At 37.7% G+C, this 16,681-nt stretch overlaps 1 protein-coding gene across 1 annotated transcript in view; it reads right to left on the reverse strand.

Annotated features, from left to right (window-relative positions):
* Positions 1-5,043: 5,043 nt before the first annotated feature.
* Positions 5,044-16,681, reverse strand: part of DBX2 (developing brain homeobox 2) — a 32,940-nt gene continuing 21,302 nt past the window's right edge. Inside the window, exons 3-4 of the mRNA XM_012748297.2 lie at positions 11,416-11,603; positions 5,044-5,515 (exon numbers count right to left, since the gene is read on the reverse strand). Coding sequence (XP_012603751.1) covers positions 5,183-5,515; positions 11,416-11,603 — 521 coding nt within the window. The 3' untranslated portion in view covers positions 5,044-5,182. The remainder of the gene's footprint in view (positions 5,516-11,415; positions 11,604-16,681) is intronic.

The raw sequence follows: 16,681 nt of genomic DNA on the forward strand, positions 1-16,681 counted from the left end.
TACCCTATATTTTTATGTTTGTTGATGTGGGCTCAAAACCCAGTGTGTATGCTCCCTTGGACTTTGAATGAATTGGATGGGTTTTGATAAGCTTTTGGTGGCTTTTGGGAAGACGGTCTCCCTGTGGTATGTTTGATACTCCTTGATACTCAGCCCCACTGAAAGTGTAACTCCAAACTTCCTCAACTTTCACTCTAAGTCTTCTATGTTTATCGAGGCTTCATTCTGTTAAAATAAAAATAAACATCAGATGATTTTTAGGAAATGGTAAAAATCCTATACATTCTATGGTATAGGAGCCCATGATCTTTCTGTGCCCTGTCATCTCCCAGTCCTATACCCTGGCCCACCTCAAGAAGTGAAGAAGCTACAGTGGGATATTACATAGTCATCATAAATAATCTGTTTATACAAGGCCTGGACTCTTTCTGACTCCTCCTAGGACCCTTGTGGCCTGAATGGAAGACAGACAGCATAAAAAACCAGCAATGCCTAGCAATTTGTATTTTTCTGAATAGTAGCGCCCTTAAGAACTCTCCCACTACAAAAGGAGGGATTGAGCTTTTTAAGGATGTCAGATTATTTTTTGCCATAAAGTCATACTAGATCCTGTCACTATCAGCATGGAAAATTTCACAAGTTGCTTGGCAAGAAGACTAGATTATAAGCCCCTTGAGGGCAAGAACAATGCTCTTCTTCATATTTGTTTACATGGAGGCTAGCGCTTTAACATAGTGCCAAGTGTTGAAATCTAGAAGGAAAGAGAGCTGAAGACGCAGTCTCTGTAATAAGCTACAAACACAGTGGAATGAGCTTCATTATATTAAAGGCCAGCAGAACGTGATAGACTCCTTGGTCATCCAGGGGTGGGTCATGGAGCAAATTGGGGAGTACGTAATGTAGCTTTTAAAGGGATTCAGCAGAAAGGGGAGTGAAGTGAGCCAGAATGTGTGTGCTTTTGGAAAAGCATATTTCAATATGATTTTGTATTTGAAAATGGAGAAATATGTATATTAATGATTCTCGTGGGATAGGGTAGGAGGCATGGATGTTGAAGGAGTGTGTATAAAGTGTATGTCCAAATCTGTGTGCACATCCAAAGCTGGCTTGAAGGTAAGGCATGTACATGAGTATGAATTTTTGAGGTTAAGAGAACCACTGGACTAAAATAATTGGGTCTCTCATCCCGTTCAAACCACTTTTTTTTTTTTTGAGATAGCATGTATTCCTTTGTTTTCCAGGCACAGTCATAGCATGCTACAGCCTCAAACTCCTGGGCTCAAGCAAACCTCTTGCCTCAACCTCCCTAGTAGCTGGGACTACAGGTGTGCACCATCATGCCTGGCTCTCAAACCACTTTATTACTAAGAAAAGAGCTGCCCTTTAAACATTCATGATCATAGCCTTCATTGTCTCCAGAGCCAGTTATTATCCCTAATCTGTTTATACAAGGCCTGTCAGGAAAATATCCAGCCATGTAATAAGAAAAATAGAGACATTTATTGAAGACACAAGAAACATTGTACATAGGACAATGATGCCTCAGTCCCCTTCAAAGAAGACCCCTTGAGGCCTCACCAGTTCTCCCAGCGCCTTTTAACCTAACCCATACTCATTCGGCATTTTCAGGTGTACTGCTTGTTGCAGGCCTTCCAGAACATGGATCACTTTCAACAGATTCTCGATCGTCTTTGAAGTGTTTGTGCCACACTTTAATTTGCATTACTCTCTTTGCATCATCCCCAAACACCTTCTGAATCATCCAGTTTCTGCTGAGGAATGTTCAAGTTTAACACAAAATGTGATGCATATTTGTTGCTCTATTCGCTAAGTCATTTTGTGGGTTTTTTTTGAGACAGAGTCTCACTCTGTTGCCCGGGCTACAGTGCCATGGCATCAGCCTAGCTCACAGCAACCTCAAACTCCTGGGCTCAAGCAATCCTCCTGCCTCAGCCTCCCGAGCAGCTGGGACTACAGGCATGTGCCACCATGCCCGGCTAATTTTTTCTATATATATGTATATTAATTGGCCAATTAATTTCTTTCTATTTTTAGTAGAGACAGGGTCTCGCTCTTGCTCAGGCTGGTCTCGAACTCCTGACCTCGAGCGATCCACCCGCCTCGGCCTCCCAGAGTGCTAGGATTACAAGCGTGAGCCACTGCGCCTGGCCTCACTTGGTCATTTTGAATGCCCGGCCACACAGTACACATGCTCACTCAATGGCGTCCAGCGCCCACTGACTGGTACAGTGAGGTCATTGTTCACACGAGCACATTCCAGTCCACTCTCCTTGGCTGCCAGGTTACATGGATGTCGTGCTAACCATTCTCATTATATTAACAATGGCTGGATACCTTCTGGACAGACCTCGTGTATTTCTAACCCTAAATATAATATCTTTATAAAAGCTTAAGAGATAATGCTTACCATTTTTTCTTCTCATCTGTTTAAGATCCATTTGACAATTTCCTTTAAAAATTTTAAAATGCTCAGCCTCCAGGCTTCTATGGCCATGGTGCTTATCAGAGAAGTATTTGTCTGGAAAGCAGACAATAAATATACTAATATGTGATCACCTGAAGAAAAGGAGTCTCTAGATAGCAAAGAAAAATACTTAACTACATTTGGGGAAGGGTGACAGCAGAGAACAAGAGAGAAGCAAGGTCCTTGTCAATAGAGTAATGGGGCTCAGCCATTCTCTCCAACAATTCAGGCAAGTGAAGGCAAAGGAAAAGCGCAATAGGCGTATGTATGTGCACTGTGTGTATATATTTATGTGTGTCTCCTAGGTACCAGTAATGTATCCATCCAAAGCATGCTTCCCTTAAGCTTTAAGGTATTTCAAAGTGGAAGACAATTAAAAGATTGATTTGTGTACTCAAATATCAGGATAATCTTATGGAGAGCTCTCAGGTGCAACCCTGAAGGAAGATCATTTAAGACCCAATTAGCCCATTTCTATAAATAACGTAAGTAATCAGATAGCCATGACACAAGTTTCTCTCATTTGATTTTCAAATTATTCTTAGTATTCATTGACCAGAGATAATCACTTTATGATTTTTAGCAGTAATAAAAAAATAAATTTCCATTTCACACGTAAAAACACTCCTATGGGACCATTCGCTATAGAGGCTTTATAATTGAAGGCTTTTGCAATTACTTTCCCTAAACTTCAAAATCTAATAGAAAAGAGAACAATGAAGAGAAAATCATTCCCCAGGTAAGACACTTCAAAGTATAATGTGCTTGTGAATTTCTTTAATAAACCTCACCAAAATGTATCTTTAACAATGCATCCCATAGCTGGGTATAAATACATTCCACATTGGCATGCCTCCCCACATGGTTAGTAAGATTTGAAACTTGACTGCTAGGGTCCAAACCTCATTTATTAACCTCATGACCTTGGATAATTACCCCAACCATACTCTGTGCCTCAGTTCCTTCGTCTGGGTCACAGAAATCCTGATAATAATACTGTCTAAAGCATAGGGTTATTGCTGTGAGGATTAAAGGAGTTAATCCTTCCTAAATGCTTAGCACAATCTCTAGCATATAGAAAGCACCCTATAAATGTAAATGAGGTTAACATTACATAAAGAAAAGAAGCCCTATTATAAATCATTTTAAGACATGTTTTAAAATTTAAATTGTTGTCTCCAGATCCCTGTCCCCACTCCCCACAATGAGGTACTGAGACAAGCTTCTAAGATGACTTTTAAGTAAAAGATCGTGTGATAAAGATGGAGGTTAACATACATCAATTCGAATTCCATTCATGAAAAATAATATCCTGATGTTGATTAAAACCATTATCTTCTGAAATATTACCTTCTCTAAACACTAAACCCTCAAAGGCTATACCTGAGAAGTTAAGCAAATGAGAAGTCACCATCATTACTTGCTTACTAACAAAATGCCATATAGTGAACTTCTAATAATGTTTCTTGTCCACAGATTAGTAACAGCTTAATGCAAAACCACATCATTTCCTGTTTATGCTTCATTTCCTTCTAAGTGAAACAACTTTTTCTTGGATCTGGAGTAAACATTTATGGATTAACTAAGTAAATTGTTACCAGAAATACAATTTTATAAAAATACTACTTAAGGGTAGTCAAAAACATAAAACATCTGTGTGATGTTTGTTCATACATAAAAATTATCTAATACATAGTGTGTGCCACCTAAGTGAAAAACTGAGTCTATAACCAGAGGCACAAACAAAATCATCATAGGTTCCATCAGTATTGGTTTTTAAGTCCAGTTGGGAATATTTTAATAACTGTCACACCATGGCTTTCCTTAGTCTTGACCAGAGGTCACAAACTGCTTGACAGACATCGTGTTTGTGCAACGCGGTATCTGAAAAATTATTGAACTCAAATATCTTTAGGTGGGCCATACCTTCTATTTACCCTACAGGCCCTTAAAGGCATTTTACTTTGCAAACCCTGGTCTAGGCACAACCTTACAGAGATGAGATTAAAAAATAATTATTATTTAAATGGCTAAATAAAGTCCAGAGACTTTGAAATTAAAGATACTTAATAGTTACATTCAGAAGTTTTTCTAATTTGCTTGTTGGGTTCATTTTATTATGTTTTCAGTGTACATTTCTAACAGTGGCTCATTTGATTAGGACTGCTGAGCTGAGTTGTTAAAATTCACTTACAATCAGATACCAAAAGAAACCAGGAAATAGAGAATTTTTACAAACATGTTCTGTGGATGAAAGTTTGGACTAAAATCCAAATTATACATTATTTTCAAAAAATTAATAACATTCTATCAATGGCTTATTTTTCTTCATATAAAACAAAATGAATTTGCTCAATGCAATATTTAAAGAACTACTTTCTACGAATGTATATTTTTATATATACACACATAAGAGACACACACATATATACACATACTCAGAGAGCAGTGACTGAGTCAGCTGTTGCTCTTACTCTTTTCAGTTCCATCACACTTCCAGGGAGATTCTATTCCACTTACAAATTAAGCAGAGTCTAAGGCCAAATAAGAACATGGAGTGGGTTTTCTAAAGCATTAGTTTATGCATCAATCCATAGGTGTTAGGTTTTAGGAACTGATGAGGCACATGCTAGCTGGCTTTGGAGTCCAAATGTTATTAGTTAAGTGTTCTTTTAAATTAATATGGAATGTTTCCATTCAGATGGCCCCAGTGAGTATACCCTTGCCTCCAGCTTCTTCTTCAGAACATAAATACAAGGCACCCTGCAGTGAATTTCCTTCTGGGGGTGGTGCCCCTGAACTCTCCTGGATTAGTCTTTCTGAAGGTTCTGGAGAATTCTCCCTCCATCTTGGACTTGAGTGTTGCTGGGGAACTTCCCAGATTGAAGGACATGAAGAAGGGAAACCCAGAGTGGATCGTGAGAGGGGATCCTCTTGAAGGCCCACTTCTTGGATACACCTGTTAGAGAGCACTTCCTTTTCTTTGGAATTCCGCCATTTCATCCTTCTGTTCTGAAACCAAATTTTCACCTATTGACAAAATAATCGGACAAAATGATCACGTATTTCAAGTTATTTCACTTCAACATTTTAAACAGTAATAGCTTCTACTATCCCTTCTACAAAATACCTCATTATGACAGCCAACCTGGCAAAGTCCTTGTTGGCTTTTCACTTAGACTCCTTAAAAAATATCTAAAAAATTACTTCAATATAATAGCCCCATACACACTTCTGAAACAAAATGACTAAGGTAAACTGGTTACAGCCTGTAAGCCTAATATCTTTCAAAATTGATTTAACTCTTAGATCTATTTTAAAACATCATTTAGTGCATGCTAAATTATTTATTCAAAGGAAATGTATTGGATTATAATAGCATCTGAGTGTTTATTTTGTGCCAGGCATCAGACCGTGCATTCTAGGTGCATTTTATAATCTGATTCCCACGATGGCTGTAAGAAGTCCTCACTTCACATGTAAAAAAACTTGAAGTTTGGGAAGATTAACCAGCTGAAGGTCAGACAACTAGTAAAATGGAAGCCATGACTGTCTAACTCCAGGGCCCAGGCTCTTATAAATATTCTGACCTCATCAGGAATTTTTTTGAGATTAAATTAACAATACATTTGTAATGTTTTGATGAATTGCAGGCTTGATACAGTTTCTAAGTTTTGATTATTCCCAGGATTTATCAAAAACCTAAGAATTAGGCTCTATAAATAACAATTATAATTAAGCTGAAAGTGCTTATGATGGTGGTTCCTAATTTCAGCCATATCCCTACCCATTTTGCTTGAGTCTCTCTCTTTTATTAATCTCCCTCTTTATCCACTGTGTAGTCAGCTGTGCCTGAGTAGCAAACTTCACAATTGGTTTCCTGATATCCTAAAAGCCAAACACATTCTTTTCCTGTGTATTACAGTGCATCTTTACACTAACAATTTAGATTTCTATTCCTAAAACAAAAACCAGAAAATTTTTACCTGAAGAAATAATTATTAAAGTATACCAGCCAAATATTTCTCTCAAGGAAGGAAAACAATTCTGTCTGAGACTGTCTTCTCAGATTGGTAAAACAGTTTCTTCCATCTCTCAATTTGATTGGTAATGTTCAAAATGGCTGCAAAATAAATCTACCCCAGGCAATTGAGTGCAAAAGACTGCCATCTTAGTTACAATCCTGTGCTTAAGGCTTTTCATAAGAAAGAAGTACTAGTGCATACATACCAGAGCATTTGGTTCTATTCATAAACTCATTTACTATTTGCAGTGGGCATTTACTCCTAGAAAGCATGCCAAGTATTTCTAATGGGTTTTCACTTAGACAGCTATTTGTTCCCATTAGTGATTCTTGCCTTTCTCATCACATTCATTATTTTATTCTTCCCTTAGCTTTGCTGTATGTCTAGAAATATTTGTTAAGTGCTATCTCAATGAAAAAAAATGAAAAGCGTTTCCTCACAATGAATGGTGTCAGGACAAATGTATATATTCAGGGAAAAACATAAAAGTTCTACTTCTCAGCAAATATAAAAAACAAAGTTGACATGATTAAATAGCTAAACATAAAAACCAAACCATAAAAGTTCTAGAAGAAAATATAAGAGATTACCATTATAGTCTGGGGGAGATGAATGTTTTCTTAACATGACATAAAACAGAGGCCACAAAGGAAAAGACAGATGAAAGCTAAATACATAAAAAATGAGAAGTTTCTGTACAGATAAACATACCATGCAAACTACCCAAAGGAATTAAAAGCAGGGTATCAAAAAGACATTGCACCCATGTTTACTGCAGTACTATTCACAATAGCCAAAAAGCGGAAGCAAGCAAGTGTCCATGGACAGATGAATGGATAAACAAAATGTGATATGTACATACAATGCAATATTGTATGTGCAATATTAAAAAGCTTAAAAAGGAAGAAAATTCTGACAACAGGGATAAGCCTTGAAGACATTATGCTTCATGAAATAAGCCAGTCACAAATGGACAAATGCTATATGATTCCACTCATGTGAGATCCTTAGAATAGTCATTCATAGAAATAAAGTAGAATGTTGGTTTCCAGGGACTGAGGGGTGAGGAAAATAAAGAATTATTGTTTAATGGATCCAGAGTTTCAGTTTTACAAGGTGAAAAAAATTCTGGAGATAAATGGTGGTGATGGTTATACAACAATGTGAACGTACTTAATGCCATTAAACTGAACACTTAAAGGTTAAAATGGTAAATTTTATGTTACATATACTTTACCACAATAAAAAAGAAAGTTCACAAGCTTAGAGAGGACTTCTGAAACATCTGTAATAGGAAAATTTTACTAACCATAGTATTCCAAAATTTTTGATTAACAGTGAAAGTAATTGCCACATATGAACAAAAAGACAATATGACAGAAAAATGATGAGGCATGAAAAGGCCAATTCACAGACCACAAACAGCCAGTACAACAATTTAAAAATCCCCTCTAGTTATGGTAGTTAGGAAAATACAAATTAAAAAATAACAAATGCCGTGAGGCTGGGGGGACATTTTTTAAAATGATAAATGGCAGAGTGCTTGCAAAAAGGTACTATTTGTTAATACGAGTGAAAAGTTGATATAACTCAGTATCTAATTTGATACAATTTTGTACTTAGAAAGGTATTTTTAATCTGTTACAGTTTTAAAAGTACCTACACTTTAACCCATTAATCCCATTCCTGATTCCATAACTTACAAAAATATTTTTAAAATGTATAAAGATATGCAATAGTAAAAACTGGAAGTAACTTAAGGTTAAGGATGGCTAAATGAATTACACATCCATACAACAGTCTGTTCTGAAACATAAAATAAAGAATGAAGTAGATCTGTATGTACTCACATGGAAGGATGCACCCCATGACATTTGAAAAGAAAAAAAATTTAAAGCACAAAACAATACACATTGTCAGCGGCATTATTCATAATAGCCAAAAACTGGGAACAATACATCTGTCCACCATGAGTAAATGGGTAAATTGTGGCACCTCGTGTAATGTTAATACCACACAGCAATTAGTGTGAATGAGCTATTGCCACATGCAACAACATGAAGAATCTTACAAACATAATCTTAAGTAAGAGAAGCCATACACAAAAGTGTAGGTATAATTCTGAATTTTGGGTTATATAAAGTACAAAGGTAAGCAAAGCTAATCTATGTTGTTAGAAGTCAGGATAGTGGATACCCTTGGAAGGAAGAGCAGGTAGGACAAGAAGGGATATTTGGAGGGTTTCTGGTTTCTACTATTTGATTTGTGTGCTGGTTATACAGGTGATTTGTACTGTTCTTCAGAAAAAGCCAAAATATATGCACAGTATGATCTCATTTTCATTTAAATATATATATATATATATATATATAAACATACATACAATGCTAGGTCTCAGCTTCCTCATTTGTAAACAGGGTTAATAAAAGTAGCTACTAAATGGGATCTTTGTAAGGATTAAATAACATCAAATATAAGGACACATGGTAAGCATGCAAGCATTTGTAATATTATTATATATTTGTATATATACAACACACAGATAAATTTATTTTTAAAATAATACATGATGTTGTCAATAAGTCCAAACAAGAGCCATTTATAAATGACAATCATAATCATGGAGTTGAACTGGAGGGGACCCTAAGATGAGTTTTCGTTTTTAATTTTACTAATTTCCCTTTTGTTTGAGTTTACCATAATAAATACCGTGTATTAATTGTGTAATTGATATATATGCAAATAAGAAAATGTTAAATTGCTTCTGAGAAGTTTCACCAAATTCAATAAGACAAAAAAAGGATTCATTCCTAAGGCACCTGAATTTTAAAAATTATATAATTAAAATGTATTAACAATAATATTTAAAACTATGTATCTATGGATAAGAACCAGAAGATAGGATACAAACAGAAAAATAGTTGGTTTTCTTGGGGTGGAGAGATTGTGGTCATCCCCCTATAAATATTTTTTTAATATGGCTATTGCATTTTCTTTCTAAAAGTCTCTTTTTAGGAACATGATATGTACTAAGAGAGATTTTTATAATTTCTCAGAGCATTGTCAGATGCAATCTAGCTACTTTCTATTCTTTAACACCTACTTCAGGTTCCAACTCAATCAGAGGCTCCCCAGCCTTCCAAATCTGCATATTTTCTTCCCTCTGACTATGCGGGTTTCATACCAATGAGATGCAGGCCAAGCCTACTGAGCTCCAACGTAGCTCTCACTCAGGCCCAACAGCCTAGTCCCATCACTAGACTTCCCGGGGGTATATGGACAAGTCATGAGGCTGTCCTTTCCAGAGATGTGGATTAACATAAAGTTCCAGAGAGATACCTAACTTTGAGAATTACTGATCCCCTTATTGGGCAGCATATCTAACCCACTGGGTGATGTTCTCTGTATTATTCTATAGTCTTACGTTGTTTTCTAACTTTTCACGAGTTTCCACTGGGTGTGGAAGTTCCTGGGGTACAAATCAGTATTTATCAATATTCCCTTTTACTGCCTACCTGCTGTCTTGCACACAAAAGACCATCAAGATATAGCTATTGATTTATCTGTTATATACACAAAATTGCCCTGTATTATAGACAGAATTCCTGTATTTGTTCCTATTTTTTAAGTGAGAAACTGAGGCACAGAGCAACCAATTAAGGTTGTGGACTCCTTAGTACCACATAGCAAGGAGAGCACAGACTGACTGACCTAGGCTAATTACCCTTTACTATACCACATTCCTCTTCCTATCACTCTAAAGAGTTGGGGTGTGTGTGCAGGTTTTGTAAACAGATCACTTCCCCAGGAAATGGAAGCACAGTTAAGGAGAGTTTCATCCAATAATAACTGGTTTTAATAAGGTTCAATGTTAAAAACTGGGTCATTTGTAATGAAGAAGCATAGCAGAACATGGTGGTTAAGACAAAGCCTCTGCTAGCTCTTCAGTCCCTTTTTGTTAATTAAAAAAATCCAGGTGAATGTAGAACTGTACCAGAAAACTGAACTTGGCAAGCAGAGTTACTGCTGCCGTTCAGCTGCCACCATCCATTTTGGCCAGATGCCCGTGTACAGTGAACACCCTGTACCACTGGACATGGGGGTTCCAGGTTAAAGAGAACACAAACCCCAGAGTCAGGCTGCCTGGGCTAGGAGCCTAGCTCCAAAACAGTTTTGCTACATGACATTGGACCTGTGTTTAATTCTCTACATATTTTTCATTTAGAAAATGAGGATGATTATAGTGCTTTTCTCATATGGTGATTATAAGGAGGATTAAATAGGAAAATGCTAGTGCCTTATGGTGTTAATTATTTGTAATAAGTAGGCCAATCATGAAATGAAATATTCTGTAACTCCAAAAGGCCAGAAAGTCTCATTCACAATTATATGAAACATCCATGTACAGGAAAGGTATGCAAGTATTTCAAATGTGAAACTACTCAATTGTACTTGTCTTAAACCCCAAGTGGAAAATAATACAACCCATTAAGAAGTATTCATGAGTATTCATGAGTCACTCATTCATGCTTTCATTTTGGATTAGAATTGAAGAGAAAGACAGGAAAATTGATTCCTGCTTTTGTAAGGAACAATTTATCCTGCTTCTCTGAATACAAAACAAACAATATATGATGTAAACACCACATCCTTAATTTCTCTTCATTTGGGAAGAATTCATCAGCCCAATAGTTAAAACCTAGATTTCTCAGCAAACGGACCTATTTCCAAATAGGAAGTGCGACATATATTTCCACCCACCAAAAAATTGTGAAAAAGCATTTCACAAACACCTCAGTGTTCAGCACCATTTGCCATTAAATTTGAAGAAATTGCCAAATAAATGGATTTCATGGTATTTCTTCAGAAATCAGGAGCAATAGGCATCTTCCTGCTCATTAGTACCTGTGATTCCTTTAGTCCCAAGTTGATGGCAAGTTTCTTTCGGTCTGTTTTGCTGATATATTTCTGCTTCTGAAACATTTTCTCCAGAGCCTTTCTCTGGTCCTCAGAAAAGACAGCTCTTCTTAAAATGCCCCTCCGAGCTTTGGAATTAGAGTCCTGTGTCAAGAGAGGCAGCACGCTCTCTTCTCCTAGGGGTGGAGAAAAAGGTACAGAAGCCCTGTTAGCTTTAGACGGATGTCAGCTTTTTCCAGGATAACACAGTATCCTCCTGCTTTGTATCATGACCAAATTTTCTCTCCACTCTGCATACTCAGAGCAGTGCTTCTTAACCTCTTTTTGGTTATTAGCTCCTTTGGGAATCTGATAAAGGCTCCTTGCTCCCCAGTGGGCAGGGGTGGGTATACATTGCCCACTCAATTGCCCTCTCAATTTTGCATGCCATGTCAAAAAGTCCAAGCCCCAGTGTAGAAAAAGTAGCACCAGTAGGTGGTTTCTCTTTCATTCTTTATTTATTTATTATTCATTCTTTATTAATTTATTATAATAATAAATTTATTATTATAAATTTAACCAATTTTTGAACACTTACCCTATGTCAGGCACTCTGCTTAATATTTTGCTTGATATTACACATTGAGAAATAGCAGTAATATGTTTCATTGCCCTCATTACCTGTAAAATCTAATGGAGGGGCAATTCTTGAACTAGCATCGCAAATGTGATGAAGTGTTCCTAAGGAGGGGTCCAGTCTCAATCTGGGAAGTCAGGGAAAGCTCACAAGAGTCAGAGGTGTTTAATCTGATTACCAAAGGGAGAGCTGGAGGACTCTCAGGCACTCTCCCCCACAATCCCACTGATTATCAACTCCTTACTACTTTTTTGCCTTTTGTGGCTAGCACAATACTGGTTCCCACCCTCTGCATCCATCCTTCATTCATTCACTTGTTCTGCTTCCCAGGTACAGCAGGCGGAATAACTGCCCTCAGAAATATCCTCCCTGTGAATATGTTACATTACATGGCAAGGGGGAATTAAGGGTGCAAATGGAATTAAGGTTGCTAATCAACTGATCCTGAGATGAGACGAGTAGCCTGGATTACCCAGGTGTAGGTCCAGTGTAATCACAAGGGCCCTTATAAGTGAGAGAAGGATGCAAATTGGAGGTCATAGTCAGAGAGAGATGTGAAGATGCTACACTTCTGGCTCTGAGGATGCAGGAAGGGGCTGTGAGCCAAGGAATGCAGGCAGTGTGGAGAAGCTGGAAAGAAGAAGGAAGCAAATTCTCACCACGGCCTCCCGAAGGAACACAGCCCTGCTGACACCTTGGTTTTAGCCCAGTGGGCCCATTTAAGGCTTCTTACCTCTGTAACTGTAAAATAACAGGTGTGTGTTGTTTAAAGACACTGAGTTTGTGGTAATTTATTACAGCAGCAATAGAAAACCAATACCCTGGATATGAGGCTCACTGGCCTAACTGTTGAGGACATGAGACAAACAGCACATGGTCCCTGCTCTAATGGGGTTCGCCTTCTCATGGGGGGACTGACTCATGAACATTCACTCCATACTGTAGGCACCACCCGAGCAGAGTCTCTAGATTGTGGTTGTAGCTGGTATGCATTTTGGTATTAATAATTATTTGCTGAATGTACAAGTAAATGAATGTTGTAAGTACCAGAATAGAAAGATCTGCAAAGTACACTGGCTTCACAAAGGGGGAAATGATGAGTTCAGAGATGAGATAATAGCTTGAGCCAAGTCTAAATGAAGGATACAGTTAAAGAGAGAAAAAACCAAAGCCTATCCAGGCAGAGTGACCTGCATGTCTGAAAGCCCTAAGGCACAAAGGAATAACATCTTTCCAAGGAAAAGCAAGCAGCCTTCAAGGCTGGAGAAAGGGATGAAGCAGAGGTTGCAAGCAGCAACCATACCCAGCCTGCAGGTGGGCTTTGTTCGGTCTTAGCATATTGGTTAAAAACACTGATTTAGTTGTCCAGATTTAATAATTGTGACATTTCACATGAAGACCAGGATTCTGACACCTCTTCAAAGGTAACTACACAGGGCTCACCTTCCCACAAAGCAAAGAGCTACCAGATTGGGTAACAGGTGCCCCCCTTAGATGGAGCATGTGGCCCCAGTTTTCCACCTCACATAGCTTTCCTTTTACCTGCTAAGATCTTGAAGACACTGGACCTCTGGCATAGAGACAATGGAGTGGAATGGAGTCAGATCATAGAGAACTGCAAGTGTTTGGGACATTATCCAGTGGACAGTGAAGCTCAAGAGATGTTCAAGCAGGGCAGGACATGATGACCATAAACATACACCCAGCAGCTCTGTTACACTTACTTTGTGTTAAACCACTGACATGCATTATTTCATTTAATTCTCCCAGTGAATCTATGTCATAAATGCTATTATTATTCTCCCCATTATAGAGAAATAAAATGAAGCTTAGGAAGGTGAAACAACTTTGTCCAAAGACTAACACCAAAGCAAATGCTCTTAATCCTATACAATACTGGCGTGATCTGATTTGTATTTTAGCAGGAAAATGGCAATAAATCTTGTCAATTCTACTTCTATAATAAGACAGCTTCCTTTCCTATTTGTCTAAAAGATTACAAACCTTTCCTGGCTAGTGTCTCAGCCCTGGGTTACACCCCATTTCAGTTCATCCTCACACTGCAGAAAGAACCACTGACCTCTGCCTCTTTGCTTCCCGCTCTGTAACTCTGCCTCTCCTTAGCAATGCCGTGGTCCTGGGATGTCAGCATGCCCCATTCTGTACAAAGGTCTACTTCCACTGATGTCCTTTCTGTTCATCCTCACATGGGATCTTGGTTGTTTCTCCTTCTACAGCACCAATTCTTTTTGCCTGTCTCATGCCAAGGTCATATTTTGAAGACAGATTTTGACAAATGGATCCACTATTCTTTATCAGAGATTTAGCCAGTTTCATGAAGTGTTGGTCAATAATAAACAACATTCTGAATATCTCAATTTGATCATCTTTTTCTGAATGCTTCTCTTCTCTCAACATTCCTTGGTATGGAAATCTTGAATTTAGCTCTTGTGCACTATTGCAGAATACAGATTTACCTGCTGGGCTCACATCTCTCTAGGAAGCCTCAGGAAAAAGGACTTTGGAGTATGGAAGAACTGGGTTTGGATCTCAGCACTTACTTATGTGACTTGGAGCAAGTTACTCAGTCTCTTTCAGCTGATCTAAGGCTGCTCCCAGGATTCGATGAAATAGCATAAAAAAATTATAGCAGCTTACCCACAGTAAAAATTCTACAAATTTAGTTTACTTCCCCTTGTTGGATTTCATTTGATCCTTATGAGAATTATATGCCATAGATATAGATATTTTTCACTCCAGAAGACGTGTTTAGAGCAATCAACATCTGAAGATACACTAAGGACACGGAGCTCAGTTGGCACCAAGACCTTCTGAAGTCGAATTTTTGGCTCTTTCATTTGCATTCTGTCCTTCCTAATTTGTAAATGTATCCAACCTACCATTATTGCAGCCATCAGTACTAAAAATTAGGAGGAGAAAAAAACTAAATATCCAAAGGTAAAGAAATGTATAAGTAATTATCTACTTGGTAAAATTTTAATGAACCATTAAAGATGAGGACTATGAAGATTAGGCAGCAGCAAAGAAAGTACTAATGCTATAATTTTTTAAAGCATGATATGTAAGATATATACTATGCTTACAACTAAGTAAAAATGCAAAGATAAAAGATTGAAAGGATAAAAATAAATACTAAGATATGCTATTGTAGAATTATGGACAAATAATTTATCTCCACTGTCCATTATTTTAAGTTTGGTTCTATTTTCTAATGGAAACAGGCAAGCATTATAGCAACCTTTTTGGGAATAACTTGGCAGAGTTATAGAGTTGTTGCTGAGTGACAATCAGAGATGAATCCAATCCATCATTAAGGTGCTCAGAGTTGATAGGAAAGGCCCAAGAATAGACTGCCATAATACAGTGAGATAAGGACCCATGGACAAAGCACAGAAGGCATTTAGAGCATCAGATAAGGAGCTGCTGAGTCTGGGAGGCCCACAAAGTAGCTCCTAGGAGAGAGCAACAGCTAGAAGAACAGCAATTCCTCTTACTGGCAATGAGGGGGAAAGGCAGGCAGAGTAGAGGGATTAAGAGGCATGAGGCTGGGTGAAGACAAGTGTGAAACATGGTGGATCTAGGAATCTCGCACAATCTGGCACTTCCAAATTGCAGTGTACAACTGAGAAGAGCACAGGAGATAGGCTGAAAAGGCAGGTCTGGGCCAACGGTGACTGAAACAAACTTAGGTTATAACTTGTCAAGGGAGGCCTCTTAAGAAGGACATGACCAACAGAGCATTTTGGAAAGGCAAATACTGTCTTGTCAATAAAACTTTTTATATCATACAGAGTCCAAAACAAATTTATAGACCTATAAAGGTAGTGGAAAAAATATCTACATTTATGTTTTTACTAAGTAGAGTTTTTATAAGTAAGGTTCATGATTCAACTTGTTTTAGCCCCGTCTCCACCAAGATCTACATGCTAATGTAAAACAATGGGGAAATAAAGCTCACTTAAATGCCCTCAAAACTTTTAGTGGAAACCCACATGTTTTCCTAATGAGTTATTTTAAAGTAAAGAGAAAGAAGATTCTCATCAAGAAAATCTAAAATTAATTATTTTCCCCATTGTGCTAAATACTAACATTTTGTGGGCCATGAACTCAAACCAGCACTCAATCTTGAAAGCAGAGACCTGGAGTGGTTGTGAGGGTCAAAGGGTTAATTCCTAAGTCTGGTCCTCAGGTTTCAGTGCTCTATAACAAACATGAATATAACCAATGGACAAGCAAAAAATACGACAAAGATAAAAGAATATTGCATTCTTCCTTTTTTTGTTAGTTACCTGGTTGCTTTTAGCATTGGTCTCAATACACAAATCATGCTTGTTTTCGTAACATGATGTGTCTTGGGATCCTACAGGAAGCAATGCTGCCATAACTACCACGGATGCTCCTCCCATGGCTCACCCATGTGTCTTTCATGGGCTATCTCTGGGTCTAACCATAAACTATGCTGATGAACCTACACCATTTTATAACTTCTAAGCATATGAGTAAGTGTCCAAATTTATGCCTGCATAACACACATGTACACTTCAAGAACTTGTTGGTGACTCAAAAATCTCTCAGAAGCTACAAAAAAGGTCTAAGCAATAAACACCTCCAATGATC

Source organism: Microcebus murinus, chromosome 10 (genome assembly GCF_040939455.1).
Source record: "Microcebus murinus isolate Inina chromosome 10, M.murinus_Inina_mat1.0, whole genome shotgun sequence".
NCBI lineage: Eukaryota > Metazoa > Chordata > Mammalia > Primates > Cheirogaleidae > Microcebus > Microcebus murinus.